The sequence below is a fragment of the Populus nigra genome, chromosome 17, assembly GCF_951802175.1.
Source record: "Populus nigra chromosome 17, ddPopNigr1.1, whole genome shotgun sequence".
NCBI classification, from domain to species: Eukaryota; Viridiplantae; Streptophyta; class Magnoliopsida; order Malpighiales; family Salicaceae; genus Populus; species Populus nigra.
In genome coordinates, this window is record NC_084868.1 from 11,290,010 (window position 1) to 11,309,695 (window position 19,686).

General features: G+C 34.2%; 3 protein-coding genes and 1 non-coding gene across 5 annotated transcripts; 2 read left to right on the plus strand and 2 right to left on the minus strand.

Annotated features, from left to right (window-relative positions):
* The first annotated feature begins 2,568 nt into the window (after positions 1-2,568).
* LOC133676428 (VQ motif-containing protein 25-like) lies at positions 2,569-3,499 on the plus strand. Its single transcript, XM_062098072.1, has one exon. The coding sequence runs from the start codon at positions 2,772-2,774 to the stop codon at positions 3,291-3,293; it is 522 nt and encodes a 173-aa protein (XP_061954056.1). The 5' UTR covers positions 2,569-2,771; the 3' UTR covers positions 3,294-3,499.
* A 2,801-nt stretch (positions 3,500-6,300) lies between these two features.
* LOC133676656 (probable plastid-lipid-associated protein 13, chloroplastic) lies at positions 6,301-11,179 on the minus strand. The gene is made up of 7 exons (XM_062098371.1): positions 10,832-11,179; positions 9,539-9,660; positions 9,379-9,462; positions 9,114-9,210; positions 8,442-8,658; positions 7,389-7,441; positions 6,301-6,654 (listed from the first exon to the last, which is right to left on the minus strand). Exons 1-7 carry the CDS (start codon positions 11,096-11,098, stop codon positions 6,559-6,561), a joined length of 936 nt encoding a protein of 311 aa, XP_061954355.1. The 5' UTR covers positions 11,099-11,179; the 3' UTR covers positions 6,301-6,558.
* Positions 11,180-13,252: 2,073 nt separating this feature from the next.
* TRNAA-UGC (transfer RNA alanine (anticodon UGC)) lies at positions 13,253-13,325 on the minus strand. The gene has a single exon. It is a non-coding gene; the product is annotated as a tRNA-Ala (tRNA).
* Positions 13,326-13,341: 16 nt separating this feature from the next.
* On the plus strand, positions 13,342-19,013 carry LOC133677424 (DNA polymerase delta small subunit-like). Of its 2 annotated transcripts, none has more exons than XM_062099483.1 (14): positions 13,342-13,536; positions 13,644-13,773; positions 14,430-14,536; positions 14,660-14,786; positions 15,169-15,276; positions 15,909-16,024; positions 16,113-16,190; positions 16,610-16,678; positions 16,788-16,859; positions 16,949-17,040; positions 17,127-17,254; positions 17,446-17,547; positions 17,641-17,708; positions 18,619-19,013. In XM_062099483.1, the coding sequence occupies exons 1-14, from the start codon at positions 13,471-13,473 to the stop codon at positions 18,676-18,678; spliced, it is 1,323 nt and encodes a 440-aa protein (XP_061955467.1). In that variant the 5' UTR covers positions 13,342-13,470; the 3' UTR covers positions 18,679-19,013. The 2 variants fall into 2 exon arrangements, with proteins under 2 accessions (XP_061955467.1, XP_061955466.1); XM_062099482.1 differs by having other exon boundaries at positions 13,346-13,536; positions 16,107-16,190.
* The last annotated feature ends 673 nt before the right edge of the window (positions 19,014-19,686 follow it).

Here is a 19,686-nt window from a genome sequence, read left to right on the forward strand (position 1 = left end):
TAGCAGGTGATTTAGTGGTACTAATCTTGTCTTCGTGAGTTTTTGTAACATTATGCAAGACATTATTAAAAATTATCCGCTAAGAAGAAGATTAGTCCTAGCCTTTGTATGTTATTGTCCGCTAGATATGTACAAGGATTCTAGCTTTGCTCATAAACCACATGCAGTGTTTTTAGCCATAATTACTTATTGCAAAACTCAATCAATCTCAAAAACGAAGTTGGATTGTTTCCATGACATTTGTTTGTGTACCTTCCAACTACGCGGATTCTTTGTCACAACCAAGTAGTGGTTGAATCCCAGTACGTACATTAGCCTGAAATTAGTTTTTTATTTATTTAATTAAGCTATTAATTTTACAAGTCATTAAATTAAGTTTGCACAATCCACTTAAAGCAAGTTTTATATAACATAAAAATAGTTAGATAATAATATAAATTATATTTTATAATCTCTCCTAACAGGTTTACTTTTAAGGTTTAGATGGTTCTTTTACATGACATTAAAACTACAAGTTTAAATTTCACAACTCTCATTCCTTCTTCTAATTAATAGCACAATAATCTCAAAATATGTTTACATGAAAGAACATGTTAAATAATAATATAAATCACATCTTGAAATCTCACCTAACTTAAACTTTTAATTGAGATAGTTTTTTGATAAAGATATATAATAATGAATATATGTAGTTATTTTTCAAGTATATGGAATAACCTTCATCAACTATAGTGATTAGTATAATTGTGTAGGTTTGTCTTCTGTTGGCGTTATACATTATTATATGTTACATTAATATTAAAAAGAAAGGTGAAGAAGAATCTAAAAACATGGGTTCGTTTACAAGTTGGGATCAGAAACAAGAGGTAATTAATTAATGTCCATATACTAGTTAGTAATATATATATATATATATTAATTAATTATCTTGTGTTGCAGGATGGAGCTGATCCACTCTTCTTTTAGATTATCCATTGACAATGATGCATGCGTTATTCTGTAATGTCTAAAAGATGTTGCGTGAGCTGAGTGTGTTAAGCCCAGTTTGTCAATAATGAATTATTAATTAAGAATTCATTTAGCATGACTTTTAAAAAAAATTATTTTTGACTTTAAATCATAATTTAAAAGTGTTTTTTTAATATAAATAATTTATGACATAAATTAATAATACTCCTCCCAGTTAGATATATATTTGATAAGAATTACTCAAAGCAATTTTCGTAAAGAGTAGATGTAGTATAAGTTAGAGTCCAAAAAATTAGTTTTTGATTAAATAAGAATTAATCTGATTCAATTAATTTTGTAATAAATTATTTATTTAAATTAAAAACCAATTATATTTATGACTTTTGTATGAGTCAAAAAAGTTAAAAAATAAATCAAATCAATTTGCAAAAATCATACCAAATTAACAAAACCTAAATAAATTCTTCCCAAGCTCCCAATACGTAATTTAATATGGATGGATCTTGCAAAGGTAATCGATCTGTGTCAATCTGCGCTGGTGGTGGTTCTTGGATCCGTGGTCTTTCTGGATATATAATTTAGCGTTTGTTCTTCTACAAGGGGCTGAATGTGGGTTGTTGTCGAAATATTGGCATGGCGATTAGACGACAACAAATTGAACTTGAAATTAATTCTGCAGTAGTTCTGTGATTAATGATGGAGGGTATGCTTCATGCTGATTAATATAATCATGATTTTGTGTATTTTCTTTGAATTTATGTCTCGATCGTTTATTAAAAATACTTTCTCGCAGGAACATTGATTAAATTATGAACACTTGTTAATCATGCTGCAAGACTAAAATCAGTTCTTTAATATCAAAACATGATCATCATAAATTATTTAATTAACACTTTCGAATTTAATTGACCTAAGGCGATTCTTATTCCCTTGGTAGCTCAAGAAAGTAATTAAGTTTGCTTTGTGTTTAGCTAGATCCTGGTTTTATGTCTGCAATAAATCATGTAAATCTCAACATCCAAGTCGACATTAAACACAAGTTAATATTAATTTGAAGTACCTAATAGAGAGAACATTAAAATGTCAACTGACTGTCTCTTGTTGGGTTTAGTTGGGGGGATTAGATTTAGAAAAAATAATATTTAAGGAGGTTAAAATTTAAATTTCAATAGCTTTAGGATTAGAACTATAAATTGTTCAGGGGAGGCTGGAAAAAAAATAATTCTGCGTCACTGTCTCCATCCCTTTTGTTAACCCTAATGCTTGAATTTGATTAGTGTAATTAATAAACAATTAACCACTAGCCAGGATGTCAACAAGAAGGGAAAAAATCATTAGCACTGCCACGTTTTTCTTTCCAAAACAAAGGAAAAAAAAATGAAAGTTAACAGCACAAGAACGAGCCCATGATCAACCTGGGTTCAGAGATCAGGGGCTTTTCAGTCATTTCAAGTTCCTCCCCCTCTCAAAATACACACAATAAACCTAGACAGTTGTATATATTAAAAGGTAATTTTTAATAGGGAAATTGTGGGGCCAATGGGTTCTATTACTTTATTGAGTCGTCCTTGCCATTTCGTCGTACAATCCTTCCTCTAAGCAGACAGCTTGTTTCTGTCTTAAAAATTTCTCCTTTCGTCCTGCCACTAAACAAATCTTTCTTGTGAGTTCTCCTTCCCCCTCTATATACAAGCTAACCCTCTCTTCTCCTCTAAACAACTACACCAACTCCCTCACCTCTCTCTCTCTCTCTCTCTCTCTATCTATCTGTTTCTGATCATATCAAAACATCTTCAATATTAATGGAGGAACTTATGATGAGGAAACAACCAGCAGCTTGTATCCCTACTTCAATTACTCCATCGCCAATCACCATGCATAAAAACTCACACACAATAGCCAAAGTCAAGCCAAAGATACGCATAATTCACATCTTTGCTCCAGAAATCATCAAGACAGATGCCGCGAACTTCAGAGAGTTGGTACAAAGACTCACAGGGAAACCAAGTGATCAAAAGGGGGGTTGCAGGCAGAAACCAAGAAGGGCAAGAACACAAGATCAACCAAGAAACTGCAACAGAGACTTATGTGAAGAAAAGCCTGTTATGACCAAGAAAGTTGAGCCGAGAAGTGGGTTTGGGAGTAGTCTGGGGTCTAGAGAAAGAGTTAAGGAGGAAGAAGAAATGTGGAATGGAGCATATTCAGGAAGCTTCCTAGGTGGATTTACAGACTTGGATGGCTTCATTCAAGAACTTGGTGAATTTCCATTGCTGCCAATGGACGCTAATCACATACATGAGCTTGGACAGACTCAACTTGCCTAGATCAATAATGGTTTTCCTTTTATTCCCTTGCACAAGCTTGATTATACCAGGCTTTTTTTTCCTTTTGGATATATATAATATGGATCTAATTTAGATGGTTTGATTAACTGAGTTCTTCTGCATATCATTATGTCCATATTTTCTAATTTTCCCAATCTCTATTTGATTTCTCTTGATGTAAATACAAGGGGACAATCTTCTTTTTATTTTTTTCTAACTTGTAGACCAGAAATTGCATTTTCTGCTATTTGAATGTGATAGAAGTAAATTGAAAATATATTTTTCTTAATTTTCCTAAAATTTCTGATTGCTCTTGTTTCTTTCATTTGGGTCGACGGGGCGATGACCCATGTCTTATCTATGAGGGTCTCTCTCGCTCTCTCACTCAGTGAAGAACATATTTAGGGTTTGGTAGACCACACATGAACGTGCAAAACTCTTAACACATTTATATATATATTTGATCAATAAATTACTTTTCTTGAAAGACTTATATTGTATTTCAAGAATTGATTTTTATTACAGCTAGCCGTCTCTCATTAATATCTTTGTACATCGTGCATGCATCTGTCTCCTCATCTGTCTCCTTCTCTCTCTCGCTCTCTCTAAATTTTAGCTAATTATCCACAAATATCACCATATATGCAGTGAATGTTGTCGGGATCTTGAGTGACTTCAAAAATTAACCCTAAGGAAGCTATCTGTGTAGCTTCACTATCAATACTAGTAATTGTTGGAATACGACATGTACAAGTCCTATATGTGAAATCATTTTTCCTGCTAATTTGAAAGATTATCGATAATCTTCGATTAACAATTTCTTCAATCTTGTATATTTTCTATAGCATTGTTTATTATATATCCTAAATTGCTTTTTTAGAGTAAAATAATACTTGCCTATTTTTTATTTTGAGAAGTGTGTGTATATATATATATATAATTAATTGTTTCTATATATAATTAACCAATAGATATTAATTTGCAACAATTCAAAAAAATTAATTTCTAAAGCTATCAACTCATTTATGGATCCATGAAGGATTCATTAATTGATTCCAAACTGAAATATATATCTTCGTTGATTATAAAGTCTAATCTGTATTTGGCGATGTAAAACTTATATTTTCTATTTTAAATGCGTTGGTAGCAGAATAAAATGACAGCTTGATTATAAATATGACAAGAAGAAATCGTTCGCTCTTTACCAATAAAACCCAAGTGTGTTGGTAAGATTTTTATTAAACAATGACTTGGGAAGAACAGTCACAAGTCAACGATTTTCTAAACTGTAAGTATTTGCAAATTGCAGTATTATTAGTTAGTGTTTGAGGCGGCTCGTCAAAAGATAATTGAACCATTACCCCTTACCAAGAGCTAAAGGGTAACTTACCTGGCATGGGTTAATGTTGAATATTTCTTAATTTGACGGCTTGGACTAGTGATCTTAGGCCACAACACCTCTTGGATCGATGAGGTTTTGTAGAAGGAGACCCCATCGCCATGGCAGGAAGACCTAAGATTTAAATCCATGAGCTCCCCATATTCTAGGCCATGATCAAGTCCTAATGCTAACACTTGCAGGTCGAGGTTTACTGGATGTTGGAAAGGTTCCAATGGGGTTTGAAAGCATTATGGGTTCGAGTTGGGATTGTTTTGGGAATGGCATATCTGATTCTGACTGGTAAGGCTTGCCATTAGAACCAGATGCGAGCCCCCGAGCAGTATAAAGGGATCGGAGGCCATATATAGGCTTCCACTATTAATTTGTCGACAAGCCAAGAACAATTTACACAAGAATGGGAAGAAATCATGATTTCACAGATATGAAAACTACAACTAAATTGTAAAGGGATTTCTGATTTTAATATTAAACTATAAACCCTGATTATTCAAATGTTAATAAGGCACACCAAATTGTTAAACTAATAAAATAAATCAGACTAACTAATAAAACTCGAATTAAATAAAACTCTTGAAAATAAGGAAAACTCTGAAACGTCAGCTTAGGTATGAACAGAACTTCATATGATGACATTTAGCTGACCTTTTAGAGAACAAAGTTTGTAGAAATGCCTTCATAAAGTCCCCAGCCCAATCTATCAGTCATATTAAAAATATTTATCTTCATTTTCATCAACGAGCTTGATTTACTCATTCGTATTTCTTTTAGATTTGGACCTGTCAATCTGGTTTACAATGTAATTTCCACTTCAGCTCTCCCATGGGTACTTAATGCAAGTCAAAGGGGCTAAGCATACATGTAATCAATAGAATCCTCTTTGGAGATCGTCATTCTCATTGCTTTCTTGCTTCTTTTTTTATATATATATGTAAATGTCAGTGTTCAGTTTCTTAGACACTCTGAATTTGTTAAGTTGAAAAGCCATTCAGATCATTCCGATAATCACAAATTAAGAACACTATAAACTGACCAGCCCTTCTATTTGGTACCACAAATTTTGATACCTTCCCTCCCACTAATGGCTATTTCCAGCATTATTAATGGCTGTTGGCGATTGCCAGCCATTACTTCTGCCAAAGTCAAAAGAAACCCGATTAGAAAATTGGGATGAATATCTAACTACATATGTATTGGAGTCCGAGGAAAGCCCTGAGAAGGAAGAACTATATAACATGGACAGGAGGGCAAAAATCCTTCTCTCAGAGTGACCTAAAGGCAAGCTTTCGAAACAATATGCGTTGAGGTTTTAGAAGCATTACAGCAAAGCACATTGTCGCAACACCGCACGGCACCCTCTTAATCAATCATATTCACACTTCTCACCAAACTCTTCTCAATATTTTTTTCAATCCTCTACAACTTTTGGCAAAAGCTTTCATTTTCAAGCAGTAAATAATACACTTTGTCAAATGATTTTATGCTTAGTACTATGGAACTGTACAGATTGCAAGTGTTGTATGAAATAGAGAATTAGACAAAACCACGAGGGTTGAAAGTATGCGCAGATGGTGACCCTCAAACAAATCCACGGTATCCGCCCACTAATTTTGAATAGAAACCAACAACTTGATTAAACCTCGAGAACACTTCTGAGAGGAAAGCTTCAACAATCTTTGTCAGTGAAGCGTTATATTTCCAATCAGCAAGCATTTAATGAACAAAATCAAACGAGCAAATAAGCATACAAGGGAATGAATCCCCCATCTTATTGAGACTGATTGAGAGAGAGGGAGGGAGAGATTGTTGACTCTACATTGTATTAGAGGGTGGAGAAAAAATAATAAACAGTCTGTTTTCACATCTCTAGCTCTCATACTCTGCAATTGGTTCTGCCATTAGAGAGGCTGGTGCATCCAACCTTGTAACAACTTCGGGTACTCCAGTTGAATCCCTTAGAATCTGTGTCAAAAACCAGGAAAAGACTCATAATTAATTTGATAATGTCTACCTCTCCTGGTTCACGTTCCTACATATCTGTCACAAAACTAGCTGCTAATTCTGAGATTATCCTTTTCTTTCGCAAATGAATGATGTGGTTAAAATATAGATTTATGTCCATGCAAGGTATTTCTGCATGACCATCCTTTGGCAAAACAATACAAGTGATTATATTTCACAGGCTATATCTGTACCTAACACGTACCATATTATGTGTTGAATCTAAAATGGCTACAAGAGATGATAGGAATGGGTAAGGAATGAAGACCAAATGGACAAGTTCAAGCTTCTTATAAGAGAGCCAGGAGAAAAGTTAGGTGACATCATTTATTATGTATGAGCCTTCTTGACTCTAGGTAGATGGAGACATCCCCACCCATGATAGTTCTTCTAGTTAATAAGCACAATAGATAGTAGTCTAGAATTCCTAAAGATTCTTTTCTTTTCTTTTTTACATTATCACATGAGAATGAAACATCACATGTACTAATGAAATTTTCATATTTAATTCCTTTTGCAATTTATGCAAAGACTTTTCTTGAGGTTCTAATGAAACAAAATTCAGATGGCAGATTAATCCTATATATATGCACTTTTCATCCACTTTTGCAATGAGAACACTTGGATGATAATCCAAGGACAAGATGCTTATAACTGCAAAATGATGTGATAAATTATATAAGTTGAATACTCACAAGTATCTCATCATCAAGATAAGAAATCATGAAGAGTCTCTGGAAAGTACTAGCTGCAGGCATAGAGAAATGAACTTAGCAATTTGCAAACATCCAAGCATGAAAAGCACAGCATCATTAGGTATTATAACCTTATAAACCCTGAAACTCGAGTTTCTTTTCATTCAAAATTTGTTGCATTGAGCAGGATATTAGAAGTAAATAACTCCCAGTACTATGAAAAAAAGAAAAGAAAATTAGAACTTTGAAACGAGATCATCATCCCATATTCCTAAATCAATTCCAAGGGACCCAATATATTGAAAGAGAGTGGAATTTCTAGACCCCTTACACTTAATGGATTAGAATTAATCTCTATTGCTGACGACATCATAGTAGGTCTAAGCACATGCAGTTGGTTAATAACAGCACACATAAAATGTCTCACTATTTATCATGTACACTGCAAGGTAAACTTTTTTAAATACAGTGTTCTAATACCATCCTTGGTATACCGATGGAACACAATTCAGAAAAACACAAAAAACTGTAGAAGACTTTAATTGATGATTATTAAGTAGTAGATAAAGAACTAATCAATGATAAATTAAAAAGAAAAACAGTTTTATTTGGAAATTCTTACATATCTATAAATAATTAGAAGCACAAACGAAAACTTCAGAGATGCATATGATATTCGCAAACACCTCAGGACAGGTTTCTGACTCAAAATTTTGATTGTTTTTAAAGAAGATTAGCAGAAACATTGCATGTAATTGGCAGAACAGCATAGAAAGAGTTAGACATCCTGATATGTAGAACAGATGAGCAATGTGAATTTCAAGCTACAATTACAGCATTATGAGTTGCTAGAAGGGAGCATCCCTAAAATGTCCAGGACAATGGAAAGTTGAAGTTATAGTCAAGGGGCTGGGGTACAGGGACAACAAAATGCCTGTCGCTTCATAACTTATATGGCTTGAGGTCCAGATATTCTCTATTCTTCTTTGCTGGCTAGGAAGAAGAATTGTAAATAAGATAGAAAGGAAATGATCCAAGTATCAAAATGCTTACATAGAGGAATTTTCAGCCCGCTAGAAAAGGCATCCCTAATAGAAACAGGAATCTGTTGGACTGTGCTAAGAGCCTGACCAAATGCACCTTTTAGCTGTTCAGGTACTGTTTCTTCAATGACTGTTGGTGTCTCAAGGATCCCTTCAACATATTCCTCTTTCATTCTGAGAGGTCCCTCCACTGTTAACTTGGAGGACAGAATGAATTTGCTTTCTATCTGCAGTACACAGAAGAATTCAAACCAAAGCTCAAAAGCATAAAACAAGAAAAAACATAAATTTACAACGGTATCAACTGGAGGTTGTCTTCATCTGATCACGGTCACTATATCAATTCCATGACATTTATGGTTACTTCATTTCCATTACACAGATATCACTATCAGCAGGTATGTCATTATTATATATATCAATTTAAGCAAATGTTAACTGCAGGACACTAGTTTTGAGGTGTATTTTGATCGTGCATAAATTTAGACCTTGGTTTTAACTCAACTAGCCAACATCTTCATAAAGTACGCTTCTCAGTAAGATTCTGCTTGCAGTATGCGGGTATAAGAAACTTCTCCTTTATTTTTAAGAAATTTTGTGCAAGGGTATTTTTCTAATTTCTTTCATTGATCACACGTTTTTGCAGATATTGCGACTAGGGCATTCAAAGATGGAAGGATACCGAGTATAATAGTTTCATATGTGCAGTAACCTTTGCATTTCCATCCTTAATCACCACGTCCATTTTGGACAAATTAGCCAAATTTGAAGGAAATCTCCTGCAACAAGCAAGACAATCAACTGCCATTCAAATTGACTAACCCAGTTGAAGTTAGGATTCCCATGTAAGACTATTGCAACAATAAAAATTATCACATTCATAGTAGGAGTTAGAAAAGCATGAAAAATGCAATTTAGAAACAAAGACTCGTCAATATGGTACTCACTCAAATATAAACCTCGCAGCAGATAATCCAGGGCTTCCAGCTCCAAACCACTCAAAATTCCATCGACCTTCCAAAAATGGTGACCTGTATATTGATAAACAAATAAACATCTCACAAAAACAACATAGAAGCAAATTGAAGTGCTTTGTTAAGCACCTACGTAGTTGGTCGAGGTGTTGGATTAAGCCGCTCAAGACCAGTTATTCTTTCATTCACATCAATCCGCTGCATATCTGTTGTCTTTCCAGTGACCAGAGCTTCAAAGCCCCCAGAATCTTTGAACTAAATCAATAGCATAGCATTAGACAAACATTAAAAGAAAATCTTAACAAACATCAAGAATTTCCAAAGCCATACAATTTACTGTTTTAATCAAACAAACTATAAATGACCAACATTTAAAGCAAGGGTATTGGTGTTTGCCATACAAATTATTGCTATAATTCTGTGAATTAGTGAATCAGGGATTCTTTTCAAAGCTTGAGAAAGCTTATGAAGCTTAGACCAGTAGCTGGAGTCATACTGATTACATCATTTGTAATGGCAAAATGGCATTCCTTTGGCGGGACAATTGACGCCAAGGGCCTATTGATCCAGGCTTTTGGGCAAAGGTTTATTTTTTATTCAAATATCCAAGAGAATGCAGCAGTTGCTGCTGTTATTCAAGGAAATGATTGGACATGGCTTCCTGGAAGATCTGAAGCAAAGGCAGGATTACAGACAGCCATTTGTGGCATAATCTTTCCCTGTTCAGAACAACTTTCATTGGCACAAACTGTTACGGGCCTCTTGACACATTCCAAAAAACATGCTTCACAGCTCTATCAGCTATCCTAAAAAGGCTGCATCAACAAACGAAAGAAAGATATATACAGCAAGAAGCATTAATCCTGTCCATTCCCTATGTAATCAAGCATCAGAGAGCAAGAACATTCACTTATTTTTCTCATCTCCAGATGCAAGAATAATTTGCAGGGCAAATAATCTTGCATGTGGGATTGGGATATTAAATTTTTTCAGTCCAAGAATAATCTGAGAAAGAGCCATTTGTGTTTTTTGTTTTTGCTAAAATTCACATCCCATATTCGCATGGCATCATGTATATGCTATCTACTTGAAGGAAATGAATCATTGGGGGGTTATTTTTTAACAAAGAAAACAGGTAGTGAAGGTTAATAGAATGGTTCGGGATATTTTGATCGGAGTCAACATTTTCTTTTTGCAGGAATTGGGGCTTGGCACTCTTAACTACTTCAGTTTTATACAGTTGATTGTACAGCAACGTTTTTAGCATAAATAATAATAATAAAAAACATGTATACGCAGATGTCCATTCCAAAAAATTCAATTGTACACATAAATCATTAAATTGCATCGAATTTAACCTCAAAACAGAGAAACGAATAAAGTTTCTTATAATCTAAGGAAGAGGAGAGAGATAGAGAGTAATTACAGCGAGAAGCAGAGATTCCTTAGCAGCGAGTCTCTCCATTTCCTTAGCATAGGTTGCTGGAGATCCTCCCTGTACAGCCTGCTGCACCATAGCGGTGCAGGTCATTCTCCGGCGGATTCCCCAGTAGCCTGGGCTCCTCCGGCAATTCTCTGGTAACTTGGTCAAAGATTGAAACGAACAGAGCGAAGGAGAAAGGCGTGAGCGAAGTGCAGAGATTGGAGGAACTGAGCATCCTTGAATTAAGGAAGATGATGATGAAGAAGCCATAAATTTGAAGAGCAGCTGAGATTTTTCTTTCGGTACTGTCTATTGTATTCGTCTGTTCTGTCATGGTTCGAGCACGAACCGGTTTTTACTCCTTTTTTTTTAATCTTAAATAAATAAATTCTATATTTGAGAATACATGAAAACAGCAAACACGTTACATGTGATATGAGCACATTACAACTCAGTCCTTGTTTTCTATGAGAATAATGAAGTTAGTCCTTCGGTTTTTTTTTCTCAATTTAAAAGCAGGGTTGTTAAACTCGCCGTCGACGATAAATTAACTTAGAAAACTAGAGAGGTGCTTAATTTCTAGTTGAATTACAAAAAGATATTAACTTGATTAGATTTTTAATGACTAAATTAACCTAACTAAACCTAATAAAATTAATACTAAAATAGCTCTGAGAGGTATAGTTTAACTGGTCAGATTCTAGATTTGTTTTCTAGAGGTTATCAATTCGAATCTTACAAACCTCATGACCACTAGAAACTTACATGGTAGTTAACTTCAAGGTTTATGGGATTAGTCGAGGTACGCGCAAGCTGATCTAAACACTCATGTTAATCTAAAAAAATTAACACTAAAATAAAAAAATATTTGTTTTAATAAAATTTATGAATTTTAATTGATTCAGTGACGTATGAGTTAATTTAAAAACTCAATAACTCAAGTTCTTTTGTAAATCAATTATTGTATTATATTTTATAATTATATTTAAAAGAGTTGGATATACAATAATCTTTTCAAAAAATAAATAACAATGGATCTTGTCTATCCCATATTTTGCTTGAATTGTTGGTATTTTACCCACAAATATGGCATGTATATTATATTGAGCAAATAATTTCTCTTTGTTTATTTTGTTAAAAAGGGGTTTTTTACAAGGATGATTTATTTTAACTTCCCTTAATTTTCACTCCCTTTACAATTCATTCCCTGAGCTCCCGGTGTATTTTACATATAATATAAGAAAAATAAATAAATATCATGTCAACTATTTATTTTTTCCCTCTGAAATTATCCAAAAATATCATGTATTCACAACTTGAAGAGTATTATAGGAAATGAATCAATTAATTTTAAATATCCTTTCATTTTTTTACAATAATTCCATCAAATAAAATCTATCAAAGTTCTAAAAGCCACCAACCAATTTTCACCATAATTCATTAACTACATTTTCCTTGTCAAAATTCACAATATTTGGTTGTTAGACGTATAGGAATTCAGCATAAAGTGCTTTGAGCTAAAACAACTAATTTATTAATTTCTCGAAAGTATAAGGATTAAGTTGCAATTTAAGTGAAAGGAAAGCACAGGCATGACGAGTGGAGAGGAGGAGATAGCGTGACAAAAGAGAGAGCTACAGGGTAAGACAAATTGTCATCTTGATTAAGATTTTATTCAACTAATAAAAATATTGGTTAATTTTATATGGAACATTGGCAGGAGCTCGGGCCCTAAAAAAAACATTAATGTTATGCCCACTTCAAAAAATAATTTTAATTTTAGAACCAAAATATTAAAATTTAAGTTTTGATCCCTTCTAGAAAGACTTTCTTAATTTCAACCCTTTAAAAAATTCTCTTCCTCTCCCTTTCCATTGTTTAATAGAATATCTAATGAAACTATTTGGGTGGTGGTCCGATTATAAAATCTTGGGACCAAGAGATTTGGTCTCTCTGTAATCTAGATTTGAGCCATGTGGTTGCTCATACAATGGCCACTGGAGACTTACATTGTCGTTAACTTCAGGGCCCGTGAAATTAGTCGAGGTGCGTGCAAATTAGCCCGGACACTCATGTTAAACTAAAAAAAAAGTATCTAATGATTATTTTTTAAAATTTTTTATTTTAAAATAATATTTTTTTTAAATCAACACATCAAAACGATATAAAAATATAAAAAAATAATTAGTTGTTTTTTTAAAAAACTAAAATTTAAAAAATACATTCCAAAATAACCTCAAAATCTCCTTTATCCTATCATCCTCTCGTAATCTAAAAAAAATAATACAAAACTAGCAACAAAGGAATCCTCTTTTTGAACAAGTCATTAATTAAAAAGCAAAGAGAAATTCATTAAACTCCAACTGACAAAATCATCCCCATTTTTTATGACATATATTTGAAGGCATAGAAAAAAGAAGAAAATGGAGATGCGGGGGATCGAACCCCGTGCCTCTCGCATGCAAAGCGAGCGCTCTACCATTTGAGCTACATCCCCGTTCGGTCGAGGATCTCTGTTGACAGATAATAATCCTTATAATGCCAGTGCACGAGGACTGTCATTTAAGGACCCGCTGCACTGATGGAGGGAGAGCCGAGTGAAAGTGCTGGGTGCTGCTGCTATTTGTTTCTGTTTTCCCGCCATGGCTGCAATGGAAATCGACACAGAGAAAAATCTTCAGAGAAAGCAATCCACTTACCAATCCCTGGTCACTATCTCCCGTTATCTCTTCCCATTCTTCTCTTGTTAAAAAAAAATACCAGTGGAGCTTCAAAGCTTCCTTTTGTTTTCTCAAAAGTGTTGCTAATACTGCAGGATGAGACATTTGAGATTCAAAATGAGGCGTACAGAGGTCAGCAATACAGTCAAATATACTTTGCTCGTCTTCACATGATGAGGACTCTGCTTTACTCTCTTGTTACCCATTGGAAACCCCATGTCCCTGGTATCTCTCTATCTTTCTTTTCCTTCTTTTTTTTTGTTGAATTGAAGTTAATTGTTGCATTTTTTGTTCGTTTAGGTGATTTGGGTTTTGATTTGTTGTGTGTTTTGAGCTTAATTATGGCATTAAATGTTCTAATTTTGGAAGAAGGGAGGAGTAATTTCTGGAATGGTTATCTTTTTAGAGTGAAGTTGGGGTCTTTGCGGAGATCTTTTATGTAGGTGTCTTGTTATTTTGCTGATGGGCTGGTATGTAAGAGGGAATTCGTAAGTTATGCTGATATTTAAGGCTTAGGGTTTTAGCATTTGCGTTTCTTTTTTTCTTTGCCATTTCTTTTCTTTTCTTTTATAGGTTTTTGTTGATTTAGTTCATACATAATTTGAAAATTTTGTCATTGGTTCTAGGATTTCAATGAAATTAGTTTGTTGTGAAGGTTTATGTTTGAGTTCGTGCACGTTAGGTCACTTTCTTGATGGGTACTGGCTAATTGTACATGGTGTTGATAAATTTCCTGGTTGGCTTATTTTCCAAGTTTCTTCATTTCCGGCTTTTGTAAGGGTCTTGGATGTAGTTAGCTTGAATTTTTAATGATATGATAATGCTAAATGGTTTTAAGTTGCATGGAGTAGTTTTTCTTAGCCAGCTTCTTTTTGTTGCAGTTTGTACAGTTTTGGAATTGGAAGAAGGCAAGGAATGCATCATTGTTGGAACCCTGTACAAGCACATGAAACTTAAACCTTGCATTCTTGATGAATACTCGAAGGAGGTATGTGGTTGTTAATAATAATTTCATGATCTTATTATTTCTATTTTTTTTCTTGAAATTGAGAAAACAAATTAGGTTGCTAAGGTGTTTGATTTTTAAAAAAAACTTGAGTGCAATGTGCAGAGATCTGCATTGCCTCTTGTCAAGCCTCATAACTTCATGCATCCAGATGATCATTTGGTTTTGGAAGATGAAAGTGGAAGAGTTAAGCTTGGTGGCACCGTGCTTTCACCTTCAGTATATGTCACAGGTATCTCTCATGCACGAGAAATAATAAACTCTTGTGAGATCGAATGCAGTTTGTTGGCAGATATTAGAGCAGCACAACATCTTAATCTCTTTTTGGCAACAAATTGCTAAGGCCTGGTTGATCACTGTTCTTCTTGTCTTGCATTCATGCTTTTGTCAGGCATTATCTGTTTATGACATGAAAATCATGTGGTAATAATTCCATGCTCCTCATACTTTTGTTTTTAAAACATAAATATATGGTTGGACTGGAATTGTGTGGATGACTAAGTTAGGAATAGTTCTCATGGAACTATTTGTTTTCTACAAGTTGTTGAGCGATAATTTTTTAATATTTGCTTTTCACACATGTTGATTTTGTGGTGATGTGATGCATTTGATAGGTGTTGTTGTCGCTTTGCATGGAAAGGAAACTGGTGCTGGTGACTTTATGGTGCTAGATGTCCTTGAAGCTGGTTTAGCACCACAGATTGAACCCCAACTTAAATCAAGTATGATATGAGTTATATTTCTGGCATCCATATTCGTGATTTTTTTTTCTACCTGGATCAGATATATACATATCTTTCTATTTGTTGCTTATAAACGTCCCTATTCATTATGTCCTTTTGAAGATGTATTCATCTGCATTGTCATCTATTTGCTTTGGATCTAATAAAAGCTTCATAGAATTGAAAGATAAATTTTAAATTTATTGGCAAACAAATTGTATTTACAGAAGCATTTTGGAATTACTAACTAGCATGGAGTTTTTGTTACAAGAAGTTTTAACATACGAGAAATACATTTGGGACTAGTTTCACAAATTATGACCTAAAAGATTAAAAAAGAAAACACAGTATAACTTAAAGATGAAAAAAAAATGAGGATCAAAATCTCGTTATCTGTTGAAACTTTGAATGTGAATTTCAAGCTGCTTCCTTAGTAGATGAATCACTTAATGCCTATTTCAATAATGTAGACTTTGACCCTTCTTAAGTTTGATATTTGGATTCCATTTCCCATGTTATCTTTTTGGAGCTCACCTTTTATTTTTCTTTGAGAAGTAAAATTGTCTTTTAGACTTAACACTTGTGTTTTCTGCTAGTATTGGTTTAAAGAATTCAATTCCAATTGTATACAGGAGAGGATAAGTATGTTGTTTTTATTTCTGGGGTGAATGCTGGAAGCAGCTTATCAAACCCTCTCCAATTTCAGCTTCTTGTGGATCATATAACAGGACATTTGGGAGATGAAAAGGTATTTGCAGTTTCTTGGTTTTTTTTTTTTTTTTTTAAGGCTGGTCTGCTGCCTATCTTGCTTGAAATTCTTAACTGAACAGGAACAGGGTATTGCAGCAGAGATAGTTCATGTTGTGATTGCAGGTAATTCCGTGGAAATTCCCCTTGGTCTTCTAAATGGACAGGTAAGAGTTTTATACTTTTCCTGTCTCCTTTATCCAGTTGCAGTTCTGAAGTTCTCTTTTTCAATTTTTGTTTTATCTTTCCATAAAATGCTTTGTGCTATTATCTTTGTTTTTTTCTGCCTCTGTGAAATTGTGTAAAGTGAAAGCTAGTGCTCTGCTTAGATATAAGAGTAGCTTCCCTGATAGCGGCTATGCTATTTTTGCTACATTGATTAAACCTGAATGAACTATCGATGGCTGCAGAAGGAGAGAGAGACTATGCTAATTAGCTACTATAAGAATTAACAACATATGTAGATAATTCGCTTTATCGGTTGAAATATTTACTGGGATTTATTTTTTTTCAGAATTGAACATCCTACATTGTGTCATGTCACCTAAACAAGATAACCATCTTTTGTCCCCTGGTCATTTGGCAGAATTTGGCTTCAAAGGATCAGTCTAGGCTCTCTGAGCCAGTTCAAGAGCTGGATATTTTGTTGACTCAGGTTGTTTTTGTTATTTTGACTATTATATTTTAGTTACCTTTTGTTGTCCCATTTTGTCTTTCATTTGGATCTGCTTATCATGATCACCCTGTTTAACACCTCTGTTTAGATTGCTGCAGGTGTGCCTGTGGATATCATGCCAGGATCCAATGATCCAGCAAACTTTTCTTTACCTCAACAGGTTTACCCTTTCTTTATCTTTTCCTTCTTTTGGGAATATATGTGCATCCTCACTTCAACTTATAAGATTTTTTTCTCTTTTCACTTCAGCCATTGAACAGATGGCTTTTCCCTGGATCCAGAGCTTATAACACTTTTAGGTCGTGTACTAATCCTCATTGTTTTGAGCTTGATGGTGTCAGGTAAGAAATGAGTGCATAATTCAACAGCGAGCTGTGATAATTAGATGCATTTTGACAATGTTTTTTTTTTCTCTTGTCCTTTTCAGGATTCTTGGAACGTCAGGTCAGAACATTGATGATCTTAAAAAATATTCGGAGGGAAAGGATGAGCTTGAATTTATGGAAAGGACGTTAAAGTGGAGGCATCTGGCACCAACAACACCTAACACACTCGGTAGAAACACCTGCTATGCTATATATTTATGTTTTAACAGCATAAATTTTAGCGATTGATTTTGCATTTTTTTTTATATAAGCTTGATTGTTTGGATTCAAACAAAGACGTCAGGAATACTTGCAATTAAAATTCAACTTTTTTTTCATGAGCTCCAAGTTCAAGAATCCACTCTCAACAATGTTTTTCAGGATGTTATCCTTTCACTGATAGGGATCCTTTCCTGATTGAGAGCTGTCCTCATGTTTACTTTGTTGGTAACCAAGATACATATGGAACTCGCATTTTAAAGGGTACTCTCTCATAATCTCATACTTAACAAATAAAGCAAAATAGATTGTAGTTGAATTTTCTCGCAGTTAAATTTAATGTTGAAGTAATTGCAGGTTCAGAAGGGCAGTTGGTGAGACTTATTTCCATTCCTAAATTCTGTAATACTGGAATGGTGGTTGTGGTAAGTTTTTATATGTATTATATTTTTCCAGGGTCTGAAACAATTAAACCTAAACTTGTGTTACACAAGCTTTTATCATGCATGTTTACATGTGGATTCATGTCTTGCATTTGTTCTTTTCTGGATTTGGAGCACGTGGAAGACCTCCTCTTTCTGATTTACTCATCGTTTGTTTCTAAAATATATTTTTTTTTATAACGACAACGAAGCCTTGATCACAAACTAGTTGTTGGCTGGCTATATGGATCCTCTACACCATTCAACTCGATAACAAACCAAATCCCCACCAGCATCAAGAGGTTTTAAATCCCTCAACACCACTTCCATCCATGTTAAAATATTATTTCATTTAAGAGAGAAAATAGCGCTTCTGCTAAAATGAGAAGAAAAGTTAGTCTGTTGCTTGATGTCAGTGCCACTGGAAGATCTAATCATTTTAATAATGCAACCTGCATTCGATGATAGTTAAGTCACTTTATCTTTGTTTGCTCAACAAATTTTGTCGGGAAGATGAAAGCAACAGAGATGGATTTAGTGGGAGAATAAGGAATGTAAAAATTGTCAGGGTTGCTCAGCTAGTATTATCACACTCTGCTACTAACAATGTTAAAATGACTCTAGTTTAGAAATATAAAAGTATATTACATTGTGCTCTGCTATAGTGAAGTCTTGGGTTGCTATTCTTCTTAGCATGTTAAATTCTGGTTCATTTACGAAGTAGGAAAACTGACCAAAGAATGAGAAGAGAAATTGAGTGTTAGAAATTGGCGCAAGAATATAGTTTCATAACTTACTGTCATGAGATTGGGAGCACAAAATTTGTCCTTTTTCTCTTCCTGTCTGTTTTTTCTAAAATATTTTTTCTTTCCACAATATTTTCCAATAACTATAATTTCCATACGTTTTGCAGCTTAACCTGAGAAATCTGGAATGCCACACTCTTAGCTTTGGAACTCAAATCAGCTTATAAAAACACCACATGATGTATGACAATCTGTATTGCTTTAGGGACTAGAACTGCTAGGACTTTTTCATTGCCTCGTGCGCTATATCTGAAGCCTTCATTGGAGTGGAGAAAGGTAAATTACTGCCACCAGTAGATTCATTGGACGATACATGATCATCGATACACAGTGTATCTGCCAGCTGGTTCTTCATTGGTTCTCCAAAGGTAAATTATTCGTAATTTTGGTTGGCCTTCTTGTGAATTGTAAGGTCTTGTGTATTTTAAAATGTAGTTCAGCTTTTTCTTAACTTGAAAATTGAATTACTCTTTGCGGGGTCAGAATGAAATGATATTGGTAATGCTAGGGGTGTTCACTGTTCGGTTCGGTTCAGTTTAGACTTAAAAAACCAACCGAACCGAATTACAGTATTTTTGTATAAAATTAACCGGACCGGAAATCGGTTCAAACCGTACTGGTCCGGTTCGGTTAAATCCCATTTTTTAAAGGAAAAAACTGGGAAACCTAATCCCATGAGTTTTTTTTTTGTTTTTTTTAAATTAGCTTAGCCTTACATTAAATTAAGCTTTAAATTTTAAAGCAAACTGATGTTAAGCTAATTGTAAATTTAATATGAATATAAAACCAAAACCACAACATCTCCATCCTCCACATCAATATTGTCAATGAGATTGCCCCTGGAAGGCTGGTACTGCTACTGCTTCAGATTCATTCCCCTCTATCACCACCTTCTTGTAATCTATGGTGTCCGCTTGCAAAGAAGCAATCATAACAAAACCTAAGCAAACTGATGCAGCGACTCCTAAAGAGAAACACAGAGAAGACCAAAGAATAACACAGACAAAGAAGAAGAAGAATGCAGACAAAAAATCAACTTTTCAGTTATTTGGAATACATAATCAAAGCAAAGCACAATTAATTCTTAGAAAAACAAATTCAATTCATCTTCTTGTAACCAAACAAATCAGAACCCAAATTGTCCATAAACTTCAGCCATGGCCCTTATGTTTTTC